The sequence below is a fragment of the Carcharhinus amblyrhynchos genome, chromosome 9 (assembly GCF_965287045.1).
Source record: "Carcharhinus amblyrhynchos chromosome 9, sCarAmb.v2.hapA, whole genome shotgun sequence".
NCBI classification, from domain to species: Eukaryota; Metazoa; Chordata; class Chondrichthyes; order Carcharhiniformes; family Carcharhinidae; genus Carcharhinus; species Carcharhinus amblyrhynchos.
Genome location: NC_137332.1, coordinates 32,146,845 through 32,165,160, shown reverse-complemented (window position 1 = coordinate 32,165,160; position 18,316 = coordinate 32,146,845). Strand labels below are relative to the sequence as shown.

The 18,316-nt window shown below is 40.1% G+C and overlaps 1 protein-coding gene across 1 annotated transcript in view; it reads left to right on the top strand.

Annotated features, from left to right (window-relative positions):
• dmap1 (DNA methyltransferase 1 associated protein 1) overlaps window positions 1-18,316 on the top strand; it is a 53,624-nt gene that overhangs the window by 12,147 nt on the left and 23,161 nt on the right. The window contains exons 3-6 of the mRNA XM_080196545.1: window positions 471-562; window positions 11,479-11,674; window positions 12,204-12,362; window positions 17,483-17,650. Coding sequence (XP_080052671.1) covers window positions 471-562; window positions 11,479-11,674; window positions 12,204-12,362; window positions 17,483-17,650 — 615 coding nt within the window. The remainder of the gene's footprint in view (window positions 1-470; window positions 563-11,478; window positions 11,675-12,203; window positions 12,363-17,482; window positions 17,651-18,316) is intronic.

The following is an 18,316-nucleotide window of genomic DNA, read 5'->3' as shown; positions in this document are numbered from 1 at the left end:
ACATTTCAGCTTGGTTCATTCAGGAGAAAAAAAACTAAATTTTAAAAACTGGCTGGATGTAAAATCCAAAGGTACCTTTCAATATTCCTTTGATTTGGAGATATGGAGGAAGAGACGAACATTTGCAAGCCAGGGATCAGTTGTTAACAGTAAGGAGGAAGGACAGAATGGTCAACCTGGAATTATTTGCAAAGCCGATAAATTAATCTAGCCTTGACGTCTCCAAAGGTGGTAATTTACTGTATTGTTGTTGGCAGTTGAGATTCTGCAGCACTAACTTACAGTATACATCATTCATATGACTGCTACTTAAGATAATATTTGGGAAAATACATTTTCTGGTTCTTGGTCTGTTTCTTATGTTCACTTCTTGCATTTTTTTCTGCTGTAATTGTGATTTAACTCCTATTTTTCCTCTGCTGTGTTCCTTAATGGTAGAACTAATTTTGAATAATTAATCCTTCTTTTAGAAAAAATCAAAGAAGTCTACAGAAACACTCACATTTAAGAGACCAGAAGGAATGCACAGAGAAGTTTATGCTCTACTGTATTCTGACAAAAAGTAAGTTTAAGCAAATGGAATATAATGCTTTTAATAATGGCTCACATTTGAATGGTTTACCGGGAGTCTGATTGTAACTTCAGCAGCTTTGTAAGTGTTACAGCAGCCTCCTGTGGCAACAATGGAATATTGCAAGGCACTGTTAGTCCATATTACACTGTCCCTGGATTCTGCTGAAATTTTGAGTAGATCATGTGCTTCAGGACAGTAGAGATTTCAGCATCTGTTTTTGAAGAAAGTAATGAAAATTAGGTAGATTTTCAGTAACACACTGGTCTTGATTAATGCATGTAATACTATATAAAATTCTGCTTGAATACTGTCTGTAACAAGATTGAGGATTCTATCAACATTAGTAGAGTCACAGTTGAGGGAAATATATGACATAGCAAAAGAACTGGTTTGGAAGGTGACATCGTCAGAGCAGGTGCAATGGTAATGAACCGTGTGATGAAAACGAGGGGAGGGTAGAAGTTGGAAGCATAGTTGATAAAAGTTTGCAATTCAGGAAACAGCATTAACAAAGTATTCAATATATAGTTTCTAAAAAGTGGTGGAGGGAAGAGATCGGAATAGAACAGGAACAAAGAATGTCCCACATAGTCCACTAAAAAATATACACGTTCTACAATAAAGCATATCTGGTGGATGATGGAGAGGTAACAAGATTGGACCTCTGTTCGGGAAAAGGAGAAGATTGCCTGGAAACTATAAACGTCAAGGACATCAGAAGATTCTTGCACTAGGTGGGAAGAGATTGGTCAACGGAAAAATTGTTTTCATTCAGATTCCACTGAACTACAAAGTACTCTTAGGCAGCCCATGTCATAATAGTCTTGCCATAACAATCAGATAGAAATGGACCAGAGTTCTTCACCATGGTTCTTCACCATGGTTCATTCTTTTTGTTGCCAGGGTACTGCAATATCCAGCATATGTGGTGATCTAGGCGGAATAATAACTTACTAGATTAAAAAGCATTTTATACAATTTAAGGCAGTACCTAAAAAAAGAAACATTTTGTGGAGGGGAGTTGTTAGTTGACCCATGATCACATGCTTGAGATGCTTTCATACTAAACTTGGATATTGCAGTTGAAGCCTTGTGCTTGTTTGATCTATCGCTTTAATAAATCTCCTGTGCTACCCTGACTTACAAACATTTGTCACATTTCACTAGGCCATGATAAACTTCAGAAGTTACACTCATGATCTAAGCTAGCCATGTCAAACATCTGAGTTGACCAGCTGGTATAGATACTTTATTAAAAGAAAATAAAGTCTGCTTCACAGTTGGTTAATAACCCAATAGATTTGATAGGTCAACAATACTTTTTCACATATCTTTTATATTAAAGCATAGGGCATGCTTGCCTTCATTGGCTGGGGTATTGAGTTTAAAAATTGGCAAGTCATGTTGCAGCTTTATAGAACCTCAGTTAGGCTGCACTTGGAATATAGTGTTCAATTCTGGTCACCACACTACCAGAAGGATGTGGAGGCTTGAGAGGGTACAGAAAAGATTTACCAGGATGTTGCCTGGTATGGAGGATATTAGCTATGAGGAGAGGTTGGAGAAACTTGGTTTGTTTTCACTGGAGTGACAAAGGTTGAGGGGAGACTTGATAGAAATCTACAAGATAATGAGAGGCATGGACAGAGTGGATAATCAGAAGCTTTTTCCCAGGGTGGAAGAGTCAATTACTAGGCAACGTAGGTTTAAGGTTTAAAGGAGATGTATGAGGCAGATTTTTTACACAGAGTAGTGGGTGCCTGGAACTTGTTGCCGGGGAAGATAGTGGAAGCGGATACGGTAGTGTCTTTTAAGGGGCGTCTTGACAAGTACATGAATAGCTTGGGAATAGAGGGATATGGTCCCTGGAAGGGTAGGGGGTTAAGTCGGGCAGCATGATTGGTGCAGGCTTGGAACGTCGAAGGGCCTGTCCCTGTGCTGTAATTTTCTTTGTTCTTATTACAGTACAGAATTTTTTTGAACTGGAAGTTGCAGGTAAATATGAAATCATATAAATATTTTTATTTTCTTCACTATAGCATCCACCTTTATATTACGTGTGGGTGTATACACAATGTGGAGATCTTAACTCTTGCAAATACTCCTTGTAAACAATCAAATAACTTGTTGAGAGTAAAGCTCCTAAAGTTGCCTATAAATTAGTGTAATTTTGTCTTTTCGTTTCGGTTAGACTCGCTGAATCATACATAAAACCAATATCCTAGACACCTCCATCACCATAGTAAAAGTAAAATATTACGGATGCTGGAAATGTGAAATGGAAATGAAGTGCTGGAAATACTCAGATGCTGCCAGATCTGCTATGGAACAAGAAACAGAGTTAACGTTGCAAAGTTCTGAATGTTGCACTTCCAACAAAGAGTCATATTCAACTTGTAATGTTAACTCTCTCAGATGCTTTTTTTTTAAGTTTAATTACTTAAACTTACTTATTAGTCACAAGTAAGGCTTACATTAACACTGCAATAAAGGTGCCACAGTCCGGCACCTGTTTGGGTCAATGCATCTAATCAGCATGTCTTTCAGAACATGGGAGGAAACCAGACCACCTGGAGGAAACCCACGCAGACATGAGGAGAATGTGCAAACTCCTCCTCAAGGACAAGTGACCCAAGCCGGGAATCGAATCTGATCCCTGGCGCTGTGAAGAAGCAGTGCTGAGCACTGCCCTACCGTGCCGCCCTACCATTGCCCTACTAGATGTTGCAATTTGTGAGTTCCAGCACTTTGTCTTTATTACTTCCATCAACATTCCTGGGTATGTCCTGTCCCACCGACAGAACAGACATAGCAAAGGTGGGGGGCTAGTGATATGCAGGCAGGAGAGTTTTACTCTGCAAACCCATGAAGTTTCATGACATCAGGTCAGACGGGTAAGTAAACATCCTACTGGTACCCACTTAATGCCCTCCCGTAGTTGAATTATTCAGTACTGTTCTGTATTGAACACCCATTTAGATGAAACACCGAGGGTAACTAGGGCACAGATTATTCAGAAGCACCACTGCAGTCTAAGCTGCTAAGTCCTAAAGCACATCTGCCAGACTGGGCCTGCGGTGGGTAGTGAGGGAACCAACAAGAGGAATAAATCCACTTGACCTTGCCCTTGTCTGTTGCAGATGTATCTGTCTACGACAGTATTGGTAGTAGTGACTGCCATACTGTGTGAGATGAAGTTCCATATTCACACTAAGGAGATCGTCCATCATGTTGAAGGGCACTACCATTGTGCTAAATGGGTTAGAATTAGAGCGATCTAGCAATTCAAAACTGAGAGTCCGTAGTTCCTCATGGACAATCAGCAGCAGCAGAATTATGTTTAATCCCAATTTATAACCCCATGGCCTAGCATATCCCTCGCTTTTCCATGACCATCAAGCCAGGGGTCAACTTGGTTCAACAAAGTGTGGAGGAACATCTTGAAGCATTCGGACATACCTAAAAATGAGGTGCGAACCTGGTGAAACTACAAGATGGGGTTTAAATGCATGCCAAATGGCAGAAACAGCACGCAATAAGCGATACCAGAACCAGTGGATCTGATCTTGGGGTCTTAACACCTCCAGCAAAATGGTCAAGATGTCTACATCAGTGGTATGAAGTGATCCTTACACAGAAATAACTGCTCACTGATGCTCAGTTTGAGTTCCAGCAGGACCACTAAGTTCCTGACTTCATTACAGTCTTGGTCCTGAAAATGGACAAAAGTTGAACTCAAATTGAGGTTGAGGCCCTCAACATTAAAGCAACATTTCATTGTGGCATCAACGAACCCCAGCAAAATTAAACGTAATGGGAATCGCGGTGAACTATGGCTCCAAGAGGTTGGGAATTTTGAAGTGAGTAACTCGGCTTCAGACTCCCCAAAACTTATCCACCATTTCAGAAGGCACAAGTCAGGAGTTTGCTGGGATATTCTCCACTGGCCTGGATGAGTGCAGCTCCCAAAATACTCAAAAAGCTCAACATCATTCAGGACAAATCACCATTATTAACTGGCCTCCTCCGTCACTGGTACACAGTGACAGCATTGAATCCCATCTAGAAGATGCATTGCAGCAATTTACAAGCCTATATTGACAGCGCCCTCTACTACCTAGAAGAGCATATGGGAATACCATTACCTGCAAATTCCCCCTCAAAGCCACACCCATCCTGACTTGGAACTATTCCTTCACGGTCACTGGATCAAAAATGTGGACTGCTTTTTCTAACAGTACTGTTGATGTACTTATAACAGATCGATTGCAGCAGTTACAGGGGGTTTCTCGCCAGTACCTTGTAAGGGCAACGATAAACGCAAATACTGCCAATGCTGGAACCTGGAACAAAAACAAAGTGCTGGAAAATCTCAGCAGGTCTGACAACATCTGTGGGGAGAGAGTAGAACCAGTGTTTGCTTTAGATGACCCTTCGTTAAGGTCAGTTAGGGATAGACAAAACTGCTGGTCTTGAGTGACTTTTACATCCTACGAAAGAAGAAAAAAAAATGCTCATTTGTTAGTGAGTTTAAGCCAGTCTGAGGCTGCACCTTTGTGTTTTTAAGGTGTTGAAAATGTTGACCAATTGCAAGAAGGATGGATGGTGTGGTTAAATTTTTCAAATGGTTATCACTGCTGATGGTGGCATGAACATGAAGTAGAAATTATTTGTTTTTGGAATACGCTGGACAAAGATAAAGTTTTTTAAAAATCCTGATCGTTGACTTTTAAGAAGAATCAAAACACTTCATGGCTTTTCCCAGTTTCAGACCATCTGACCTTTTATCAGAGTTATTTTTAAAATAATGCTTTCTTTCCAATCTTTTAAATATAAAACCTAAGGCATAGGAGAACACTATCTGATGTTCCACATGGGTCTTTTGGTTTGAACATTCAGTATGAGGTGTCAATGCAGCTCAACTGTTTATGATGGTCCAATTCATTGATAAAATTAGAGTTGTCTTGGCAATTGTAACAGATTAAATTAGAAAGGGATGTGGACCTGGTGATACAATTACTGATCTGTATCATAGAATCTTGTAGCGTTCCTGCACTAATTTAAATAAAACAGCTATCCAATTCGGTCCCATATCCTTGCAGATTTCCTTTTTGAAGTATATATTCAATTCCTGTTCGAAATTTACTATTTAATCTATTTGCAATCTTTTTAAGACTTGCATTCTAGATGAAAATGCATTGTAAGCTAAGAAGAAAATTGCCAGTTTTCTGAAATGAAAACTTTTCCGGAAGTTTCTCCTTATTTCTGTCAAAACACCTCATTTTGAATGTGGATTAAATCTTCCCTTAACTTCCTTCGCTCAAAGGGAAAAAAACCCAAATTCTCTAGCCCCTCCCCACAACTAAAGTTCCTCATTTTTGGTGCGATTCCGGTAAATCACAACATCCTTTAACAGTCCTTATCTGATTTCCTTCCTAAATTGTGGTACCCAGAATTTGACATACTGCCCTATCTGAGGCCCAACTATTGATTTATTAAGTAACTTCCTTTTTGTACTCCTTTTGTCTCTATTAATAATGCCAAAGATTCCATCTGCTTTTTAAACAGCCTTTTTAACTTATCCTGCCACCATCCAATGATTTGAGTATGTGGACGCCACCCAGCCCCCTGGGTCTTTGTGTTCTTGTATCTCTTTTTTCCCCTTTTAAAATTGTACCATTTAATTTATATAGCTTCTCATTTTTCTTTCGAAAATGCATTACTTCACATTGTGCATTAATATTATGTTATATCTGCCCATTTCAGCAGTCTGTCTATTTCCTCCTGAAGTATTTTTTAAAAACTCCTTACAGGGTGTGGACATCGTTGGTTAGATCAGCATTTATTGTCCATCCCTAATTGTCCTTGAGATGAGCTGCCTTCTTGAACCACTGGAGGTTGTTAGGTACATCCACAATGATGATAGGGAAGGCGTCCCAGGATTCTGAAGCAATGACAGTGAAGGAATGGTGATATATTTCCAAATCAGATTGGTGAGCAACTTCCAACTGTAGACACCTTACGGTGCAGAAAGGGGCCATTCAACCCTACATTCTGTGCCAGCCAAAAAAAAGAGTAAAATGAAACTAGCTGCTCATTTTAACCCCATTTTCCAGCACCTAATCTGTAACCTAGCTGGTTGCTGCACTTCAGATACAGATCCAGGTATCTCTTTCAATTAATCGAGTATTTCAACCTCAACAAATCAACTTAGGTAGTGAAATCCAGGCACCTCTGGGTATAAATGTTTTCCCTCGTGCCCCCTCTGATCTTTCTGCTGATCAACTTGGATCTATGCCCCCTGGTATTTGACCTCTCAGCTAGGGGGAAAAAAGTCTTTTCTGTCTACCTTGTCTAGGCCCCTCAATTTTATATACCTCAATCAGGTCACCCCTCAGCTTCCTCTGTCCGAAGGAAAACAACTCTTGCCTGCCCAACCTCTTGAAGGGGGACTTAAGGTGGTGGTATTCCCAAGTGTCTGTTGTTCTTCCCCTCATGGACGATAGTGAATCGTGGATTTGAATGGTGCTGCCCAAGGAATCTTGGTGAGTTCCTGCAGTGCATCTTATAAATGACTGCCACTGTTTATTGGTGGTGAGGGGAGTGAGTGGAAAAAATCAAGTGGACTGATTTGCCCTGGATAGTATCAAAGTTGCTTCAGTGGGGATTTTCCATCAAACTCCTAAATTATGTTCTGTTGCTGGTGGAGAGGTTTTGGGGAGTTGGGAGGTGAGTTTCTTGCTGCAAGAAGTTTAAGTTTATAGTTAATTAGTGTCACAAGTAGGCTTACATTAACACTGCAATGAAGTTACTGTAAAAATCCCCTGTTCACCACTCTCCAGTGCCTGTTCGGGTGCACTGAGGGAGAATTTAGCATGGCCAACGCACCTAACTAGCGCATCTTTCAGACTGTGGGAAGAAACCAGAGCACCCGGAGGAAACCCACGCAGACACAGGGAGAACCTGGCTCCGCACATACATCGAGCCAGGGATCGAACTTGGATCCCTGCGCTGTGAGATAACAGTGCTAACCGCTGTGCCATCATGCCTCTAGGATTCCTAGTCTCTGACCCACTCTTGAGGCACAATATTTATATGGTGTCCAGTTTAGTTTCCATTCACTGGTAATCCCCAGGATGATAGCAAGGGATTCAGCAATGGTAATGCCATTGAGTGTAAAGGGGTAATGGTTAGATTCTCTCTTGTTGGAGATGGTCATTGTGTGATACTTGTGTGGGTCAAATGTTATTTGTCACTTATCAGCCGAAGCCTGAATATTATCCAGGTCTTGCTGCATTTGGACATGGGCTACTTCAGTATCTGCAGAGTTGTGAATGTACAGTCATCAGTAACTATCCCCACTTCTGCCCTTGAGATGTAAGGAAGGACATTGATGAAGCTGCTGAAGATTGTTAGGCCCAGGACACTATCTTGAGGAACTCTGGCATTGATGTCCTGGAGCTGAGATGATTGACTTTTAACCGCTATAACCATGTTCCTTTGTACCAAGTATGAATCCAACCAGTGGAGGGTTTTCTCTGATTCCTATTAACTCCAGTTTTGCTAGGGCTCATTGATGCCATACTTGGTCAAATGCTGCCTTGATATCAAGGGCAGTCACTCCCATCTCACCTCTGGGTTTCAGCTTTTTTGTTCTTGTTTGAATCAAGGCTGTAATTTTGGCAGGAGTGATCCTGACCGTACTCAAACTGTGTGTCAGTAAACAGGTTGTTGCTAAGCAAGTGATGCTTGATAGCGCTGTTGATGATCCTTTCCATCACTTTACTGATGATCAAGAAGACTGATAGGACAGATCCAAGCTGGGCAGTTGCTGCCCTATCTTTTGTATAGAGGAAATACCCGGGCACATTTCCAAGGGTAGATGCCAGTGTTGTAGTTATGCTAGAACAGTTTGGCTAGGAGTGTGGCAGATTCTGGAGTCAAAGTTTTCAGTCCTATTCCCGGAATATTATCAGAGCCAAAAGCCCTTGCAGTGTCTAATGCCTTCAGCCGCTGCTTTATATCTCATGGAGTGAATTGAATTGGCTGAAGATTTGTATCTGTGATGCTGGGGATCACCTGGAGTCGCCTCCTCCAGTGAGTTGTTTAATTGCCCACTATCATTCATGATTGGCTGTACAGGACTGCAGAGCTTAGATCTGATCCGTTGGTTGTGGAATTGTTTAGTTCTATTACTTGTTTGGCACACAAGTAATTTGTGTTCTACCTTCACCAAGTTGACATCTGATTTGTAGGTATGCCTGTGCTGTTTCAGACCTGCCTTCCTGCACTCATGGAACCAGAGTTGATCCCCTGGCTTGGTGGTATTGGTAGAGTGGGGAATATGGCAGACAATGTGTTTGTGGTTGAATACAATTCTGCTGCTGATGATGACTCACAGCGCCTCATGGATGTCCAATCTTGAGTTGCTAGATCTGTTTGAAATCTATCCCATATAACACAGTGATGATGCCACACAAACAAGTTGGAAGATATCCTCAATGTGAAGACGGGACTGGAGTTTTCACTCCTGACAGTGTCATGGAGCGATGCAGGTGAGGATGAGGACAAGTATCTTTTTTTCCACTCTTTTAGGTTCCCTTCCACTTGCTGCAAATCTAGTCTAGTGACTATGTCAGATTAAGATTCAACCAGCTTGGTCTGCGATGGTGCTACTAAACCACTCTTGGTTATGAACATTGTGTTCTTGCTTCCTCCAAGAAGTGTTCAACGTGGAGGAGTACTGATTTTTTAGCAGAGTGGGGGAGAAGTGTGATGGGTGGATATGTAGTAATCAGTAGGAATTTTCTTTGCCCATGTTTGACCTGATGCAATGAGTCTTCACAGGGTTCAGAGTCAATATTGATGATCCCCAAGACAACGCCATCCTCACTGTACACCATTGTACTGCCACCTCTGTTGGGTCTGTCCTGTTGGTGGGACAGATCTGGATTGTCATTTTCTGGTGCCTAGGTTAATGCTAGGTGTCCGCCCAGTGTCATTTCTTTTTGCCTCTGTGTGGTTACACACTCAACTATCTACTCAACTATCCTGTTCAGTGTCTGCAACCTTTCTAAACTTTGTTCTAACTACACACTTCAAAATTATGCAGTAGGTCCTTTATTGGAGTGGGGGGGGGAACGTAAAAACAAGTGGGTGCTGTGTCTGCCTACCTACCCTTTCCTGATCCCTCTGTTGTTGTATGTAACGTGGGGGGACAAAAGTTGACTGACCCAACCTTGGGCCAGTTAAGACCCATAAGTGGCCAATTGGGCCTCATTGTGCCTGTGTGGGAAGTTTAACCTTTGGGAGGGGAGGCTCACCATTTGTGAAGCCCAACAGCTTTTACTGCATGGTGGGCAAAGGAGGCGGGGTGGGGGAGTGGAACTCCACTCTTTTAGAGGCCACTCCCCTATTTCAAAGCTCAACACCCTTCTCCTGGGCTGGCAGCTTGGAGGAGTGACGGCCTTTCCATTCCTCCCCCAGCTTTGCAACCTGTCAGGCTGCAGCTGGGAACTGGAAACAAAAATGTTATTTAGACCCTGCCATTAAATTTGACAGGGCCTGAACAATAACTTCCTGGAGATGGGGGGGGCTGCTGTTTTGCAAATAAATAGAATGGAGTCAGATTTGCCACAAAGGACCAAATACCATAAGTCTTAGTCGAAGAAAATAATTTTTAAAAATTTTAGCAGTCAAAATTCTGAAGATTACATTGATAAATGTTTACCTTTTATTTGTGTTCTCACTCCATATACCTTTTGCTTCAGTTTTTTTTGTGTAATTGTAGTTTATCTGGTGGCCACATGATGGTGATACAGACTGGGCTATTTACCCATATAGATGTTAGGATTGTGGGCTGTTAAAGTATTTTATCCATTTAGTTTATTTCTACTGATGTGTGTGCTTACAATCTTCAACCTGTTATCCGCATTAGTTATAGAAAAGTACGTAAGGAAATGAAAGTTTGTAGCTGGTATACATGAACTATTAAATCCAGTAAGTTCAGGTAATGCTATCTCAGTAACTTGTGCTTTATTTGTACTTAGTAATCTTGTGCAGATCTTGCTGAGTACAGTGACAACTGTTTAAGATAAGCTGCAACTAGGCTACAATTTGCAATCTTAATGAGGCATGTTATATCTAAGGTGCGTAACTGTTTTATCAATATTTTGTACTTCTAATGAAGCATGGATATATTTAAACAGAATAATTTATTTATTGGCGTAGGTAGTGAAGCAGTAATGGAATTGGAATATTGACCATTTATTTTCCTTTTATATTTGTGACATAATCAAACACAAGCAACAAATCTGTGCCCGACTTTTCCGCAAGTCCATGTTTGAATCTGTCCAAGCAGGTCCCTGTCATAAAACTGAAATTGCAGAAATCAAAGTCACAAATTTCATACTCTTGTGGCAATGTGCATTATCCTCATTGCATAGTCAACCAAAGCCAGTCCTTTTCTGCCCATCTCAATGGGGCTGCCGTTTATTTGTTTCGCTGTTAGCTATTTAATCATAATCATTAGCTTTTGAGTCCTCAAAAGTTGCATCCTTGGCCTCTTCCTCATCTACCTGGTGACCTTTTCCAAAAGAACATGGGTTCAGGTTCCACGTGCAGGCTGGTGACATCCTGCTGTCCACCTTCACCATCTCTCGAATCATCTGCTGCCTCTGTATTTTCACCTTTGGTAATTCAGCAACAATCTGATGATGAAAAGTGACATAGTAAGAGTTAAAATATCACTTTATAGTCAAAGTTGACACAATTTCTAGTGAAACTTCTGTAACAATCGGAAAGAAAAAAGTTGGCATCCTATGTAAAATCTTAAACAAAATTTCTTTTGTAGATAAATATGTTTTTGTGTTACCTACAGTTTAAAGTCTTTTTGTTTTGAAAAGGGATGCCCCTCCATTACTTCCAAGTGATACAACACAAGGATACCGGACTGTTAAAGCGAAGTTGGGTTGTAAAAAGGTCCGACCGTGGAAGTGGATGCCTTTCACCAACCCAGCTAGGAAGGATGGTGCAATGTTTTTCCATTGGCGGCGCCTGGCAGATGAAGGCAAAGACTATCCTTTCGCTAGGTTTAATAAGGTATGACACAGTAATGTTGGCAAAAAAAAAATCACAGACCCTTTTTTTAGGGGAGCAAAAAGATGGAAGGAATTCCAAAAATTACTGGGAGAAAGAAGCAACGGTATAAGACCATAACTTTTCTTCAGATGTTTACCAGATTACCTAGGTTTTTGTTTAAAAATTAGTAAAGGTATGATTTGCTGACTGTTATATTCCAGCTTGCTGTGTGCCTGTCTGGTCTGTAGTATTAAAACAAAATTGAACCACATTGCCACATAGTACTTTGTTAAATTGCGTGTAAGCTATTAGTTGTGCTGCTGCAATTTCACACAAGCTCTTGTGATTTGTAGGTAGCATCAGTAAAGATCATGCGCAGCTGCTACTGACATTTGAGAGATGGTACAAAAATTAGCCTTTCCTTTTGCCTAGCAATCAATGAGGAAATTGGAAAACTGAAGTCTGCAGCAATTCTTCAAATTAATTATATAAATTTATTTTGTTATTAAAAGATTGTAACTAAAAGCAAAATAAATTTGTGATTCTAAAGACAGTTCAGGTGCCCGTATACTCAGAGCAGGAATACCAAATGTATCTACATGATGATGGATGGACCAAAGCAGAAACAGACCATCTCTTCGACCTCTGCAAACGCTTTGACCTCAGGTTCATTGTCATCCATGACCGCTATGACCACCAGCAGTTCAGGGTGAGTAGTGGAAGAAAGAATGAATAAATATAACCTTAGTGAATGCTGGATAATCTGGACAGCTATGAAAATTTGAATGTATTTACTTTTTACTGAGCAAGTACAGTAAAATACCAACATTTCTCTCTGATTTATTTCATAGACACCTCGAGTACCCCTGTCTAGTATTTGGACAAATACTGTCCAAAATGTTCTTGTGAATGATTTATTTAATTACTATGTTTATATTAAGCTACCTAACCTTTGCAATACATGCTATTTCATGACAGAACAGATGGTCAGATGGACCTTCATCAGGGTCCCAGCCAACTCTGCATTAACCATTAGGAGGCATATGAAAATAGTGAATTCAACTTGCTTTCTGATTGTTTTTGATATAAGTATGTTTTGTTTCCTGCTTCCGGGTGGGGAATTACCTCCTTTCCGAGATGCTGACTTGTGTCTGGAACTTGGCGCAAAGATGTAACTTACTGTTCTGTGATATGTGTTGTCTGTACTATCTTGGTATAAAATGATTGAAGTTTTTGTTTATTGAAAAGTCACAAACTTTTAAAATATTTTGGAAGAACTGAAATTTCTACAACTCCCTGAAGTTCAGGCAAAAAGGGTGATTGGACAGCAAACTGCAAACACTGGATTTGAAGTTTAGAATAGAATACAGTGTTCACAGGATTACAACCCTTTTCAGTCCCTTCGGAAAACCCTGAATATTCACTAGCCTGCTCTGGCATGTGAATTAGGAAACATCTTGCAATGTATTTTCCTAATCCATGCCCTAAGCAATGCTCGACATGAGAAATACTTGAGTCAAAAGAAAATAGCCATTTTTGGAAGGAGTTTTTGATCGTTTTTAGTCTGTGGCTCTCAATTAATTCATTCTCTGCCCCACTGATGGTTAGGTAGGCACCCCAACATGCATTGGGGATAACATGGGCATCAATCTGGAATATTCAAATTGGCTTGTTCCTGGAATTTTCCACCAGACCAAGGGCAGTGAAATGGATAAGTTCCCCCTCATCCCAGATTTGCTCTCTGAAAAGGTCTGCTCAGGAATTTCTGGATCCTAATGTTTTGGGAGAAAATTCGTACAGTGTGTTGGAAGGGTAGCATTAAGTATTATAGAATGATGGGGCACAGACTTGACTTCCTAATCTCAGTTGCATTGCTGTAGGAAACACCACACAATGACCATTTGGCTTTATGTTTGACGGGCGAAAAAGGACTTGTGAAAAGGCTTTTTGATACAGCCTAGTAGCTAGCCTAAAATGACATTGAGCTAGGTCTGGTTGTAGATCCTCTATCTTTGCAGTAGTTGATGTTTAGTCAAGAAAATGATGGAAAGGGAAAACGTGGAAGGAAATTGAATATTAACTAGATATTCCAGATATACATTAATATGTATTATTTGACAAGAAAGTGGAATTAAAACCACAGTCTAATCCGGTATGATCTTATTGAATGATGGAGCAGGTTGTAAGGGCTAAATATTCTATTTCTGCTCCTATGCTCCTACGATTAATTTCAGAAGTGCAAGATGAATGTTATGTATAGGATTTTCTTTTTCAGAAAACATATGCTCTTAAATCATTTTAAGCAATTAAGTGTCAACTTAGAGTCAATAGTGATTCTATTTAGAGTCAGATGATCATGGTTCAAGCACAATTTAAAAATCAATAAAACACAGAGGTGCTAACTTTTAGGTGTGTCATGACACTGAGGTCCTGTCTGCTCCCTCAGGTTGGACATAAGATGCTTTGGAGCTATTTGACGAAGAACAGGCAAGTTCTCCCGATGTCCCACTAAAGTTTATCCATTAGCCAACACCACAAAAAGGAAGCAGATTATTTGGCAGCTTATTGCATTGTTGTGTGTGGGATCTTTCTGTGCACAAGTTGAACATCATATTTCCCTCCATTGCAACAAATACTTAAGATCATTGAAATATTTTTAGCTCAAGACACTTGAGAAATACAAGTTCCTTTTTGAATACTTTTTACAGATTTTTAATGTACTTTATAGCTATACATAAGCATTATTTAATTGAGATTGATAAAAGATTGAAATCTGAGAGGCCATCAGAAAAGACACACTTTCAAAAACTGTTCATGATTTTTATTGAATCATAAGTCAACTTCCCTACTCCTCCCTATCCCTGCCAAATTCAATCAAAGCCAATTACGTGATAACATTCCAAGTCAACAGTGCATATACCCCAAATCATATTGTTACAAGTACTAGGGAGAGTACATGCAATGATCTTCTGTTAAACACATATTACTGTGGACAGACAAAGTCTGGAAACCCAAACCGTAAAGTTCAATAATAAATCTATGGCTTACAATTGATACTAATGCAGTTTTAATCGAACAGTTAGCATCTGTTGTAAGCAATTTGTATGGATTCAGCTATTTCTAATTTCTAGCAATGCTCAGTTGTAATATACTAAATCAGCTGAAAAGGAGTTATAGATGACCAAGCTAATTTGTGTTGAGTAACTATGTATTCAGTATTGGTAATAGTACAGCAGGTAGCTGTGTTAATGAGCATTCATGAGATGCAAATAGAATCTGCACCACCTGCCTGCGGGAAGAGCGATCAACGTTTAGGAGAATTGCAGCATGATTTCACACCAGCAAGTTCCTGACTCCTGCCAGATTTTCTGCCCTCACCCACCACCAAGTCCACCCTATATACCAAACAGGCACTTATACTGGGGACAGTTGGTGTATCCATTGTAGCCAGAGTATGATGAATCTAAAACTGCTAATGTTATTCCTTCCCAGTCTTCCAATTTAAATGTTTTATTTTAATTTGCCTTGTTTGGTAGCCATTTTTAGTGGACAAAGCATCTATCATCAGAATAGCTTGATATAACCGTTCTATGGTCTATGTCTTTAACGTATATTTCTGTATTTCATTTTGTTCTGTATTTATTAAATACATATCATTAACTGTAAAGGAGGCAACACAATGTGGCCTCTTATATCTCTAATCCATGATTTAAGCCTCCACTCTGAGGTATAATTTATGAAAATATGGCTGTCTTACTGAAAATTGTAGAAGTTGTGAAGTGCCTACTTAATGATGCTGGCAAATGCTAAGGAGCAGCATGCAATGTTATTGAACTGCTCCCATTCCCTAATACTGCAGGTAGCTGGAGATTGAAATTTAGGTGTGACTTTCATCCTTGCCATTTAGTGGCCACTTCTTTTCTATTTCCCAACTCTGGAACTGTAAATCCTGACCCTATTTCTTTGTTCTCTTGCTTACCAATTCCCTAGGAAAGAGATGGTTGGATCAATAGAACTACCAATTTACCTCTTTCCCAAGAATGGATTCTTACCAGACTAGCTAGTAGTCTCACATGAGGTAATAGGTTACTATGGTAATAGTTTTCTTTCCATACAAATTTCTTTTTCAAAGTAGAATAACTGTTCTTCACAAGGTCAACTGTAATAGGCTTGGGTTAATTTATTTTAAGATATTGATTTTTTTTAATATATTGTTGCCTCTGGATTGCCATAAAAATCTTGCGTATACCATATGTCATGAATTTGTTCATAACACACATCTATAGTGCAATTTTATAGCTCTATGCTTGTGCACGTAAACCCAAAAACGCAGTTCAGCATAATGCAGTTTGACTGCAATGCACATAAATTATTTAGAACATAAGAAAATACATCATTTACTTCACTATCTTTCACCACTTATTTCCAAACTCCTTTAATGGGCAGGATTTTCTGCATTTCCTGCCATGTGTTTGGCAGAGGCAGTCTGTCATTGGCTAGTGGAGGGATCTTCCAGTCTTACCACTGTCAACAGGGTTTTCTGTTTTACGTACTCCCTACTACCAGAAAACCCACGGTAGGAGTTCGCTGTCAGTGGGACCAGAAGATCCCACCAGCAGGAACTGCTAGAAAATTCCAGCCACTAAAATTCTGATTCACTGTGCGGAATGCCAGGGGAGACATATTTGCTATTGCATTGCTCTTTTGTTCTACAAGTACATCTCACTGCAAAAATGACAAACAGCAGGCAGTTGCTGTATCCCTCCCATCCTTATTTATATTCTGTAAGTGGCCTTTTTTATTTGTTGATGGAATGCGAGCTTCTGTGTCAAGGCCATCATTTGTTGCCCAACACTAATAGTCTTTGAGAAGGTGATGATGAACCACTTTCTTGAAGTGCTGCAGTCCATAAGGTTTTCACCCAGCAATAATGAAGAAACAGTAGTCTATTTCCAAATCAGGAAGTTATGTGACTTAGGAGAACTTATAGGTGACGGTAAATGCCTGCTGCCCGTGTTTTTCTTGGCAGTTAATATTGTGGGTTTGGAAGGTGCTGTGGAAGGAACCTTGATGAGATGCTGCTGTGCATCTTGTAGACAGTACTAACTGCAGCCACGGTGTCCAGGTTGTAAAGGGAGTGAATGTTTAAGATGGTGGATGGGTTATCAGTAAAGTGGGCAGCTTTACCCTGGATAATATTGAGGTTCTTGAGTGTTGTAACTGCTGTCATCTCAACAAGCAGAGTATTCCATCACATCACTGGCTGTGCTTTGTAATTAATTGGTGGGCCGACCTTGGGTAGTTAATCACCACAGAATACCGACCACCTGAAATGCTCTTGTAGCTGCTGTATTGATGTGCTGATCCAGTTAAGTTTCTGGTCTATGGTGACTCCCAGATGTTGGAAGGTGGGGAATTCAGTGATGCTAATGCTGTTGAATGAAAGGGGGTGGTTATATTCTGTCTTGTCCTGAAATGGGTATTGACCTTTGTGTTGCAGATGTTACATGTCACTTACCAAGCCAAGCTTGCATGTTGTCCAGGTCTTGTGCGTGCGGCATGGACTGCTTTGTGTGGTATCTAGAAGTAGGGAATGCCATCTGGTCCATAATTTATTCTCCACTAGCAGGAAATACTGTTCGGGAAAGACCATTAGGCCTATCACTGCTTGCTCAATTCATGAAATGGATTTTGTGTGCTGCCTCTCCAGCTGCTAATAATGCTAATTTCTGGGTTGTTGGTTTATGCCACATAAGCACTAAATGCACCAAATGTTTATATGAAGTTGCTTATGTTTTTCCTCTAATCTCGCAACTTTATGTTTTACAGAAACGTTCAGTAGAAGATCTAAAAGAACGGTATTATAGTATTTGTGCCAAATTAACAAAGATTCGTGCCCCACCTGGCTCTGATCCCAAACTCTCTGTGTTTGACGCTGGGCACGAGAGACGAAGAAAAGAACAGCTTGAAAGACTGTACAACAGAACACCAGAACAGGTAGGAGTATTTCTGCTCAAAGTAGAAAAAAATCTACCATTGCTGGGACTGACATAGGTAAGAAAGTCTTGAAAATACGAAGCAGATCTGAACTAAAAAGAGGAGTAAATGTTTCAAGTGTCAATTTTTAGAAATAGACTTTTACCTAGTCAAAGTCTGAGTGCACTTGTAACGAATGTGTATGCGTTTCTATTCTGTTAAGATGCTTGCTTAAAAAGCACATTTTACAGATGTCTATCTGTAATACTACATTTAGTTCTGTTCTGACCAAAAATCTCCATTCTCACTGTGGTGATAAGTATTCTAACTCAAAAGGATTATTAGCAGGTTTATTCTAGCTGACATTTCTGTACAGGTGTCCAGTTATACAATAAACACTCCCGGCATTGGTCAAATCAGAGGTGTTTTTGTGTGTGTGCACATGCGTGTGGATTTGGGGGCATGTATAATAGTGCAGAATTAGAAGAGCATTGACCCAAGATGTAGAGTTGAGTGAGATTGCAGAAAAAGTGGAGCAAAGTAATAGAAATTTCTAAATTAGATTTGAAGTTAAACATGGATATAGGAGGATAAAGTAAGCGACTGTGCAAAATAATGTACATGTGTTTTGTTGCTGCACACTGATATACAAAACATAGAAACACGGGAGTAATGAATTGTCCCGGA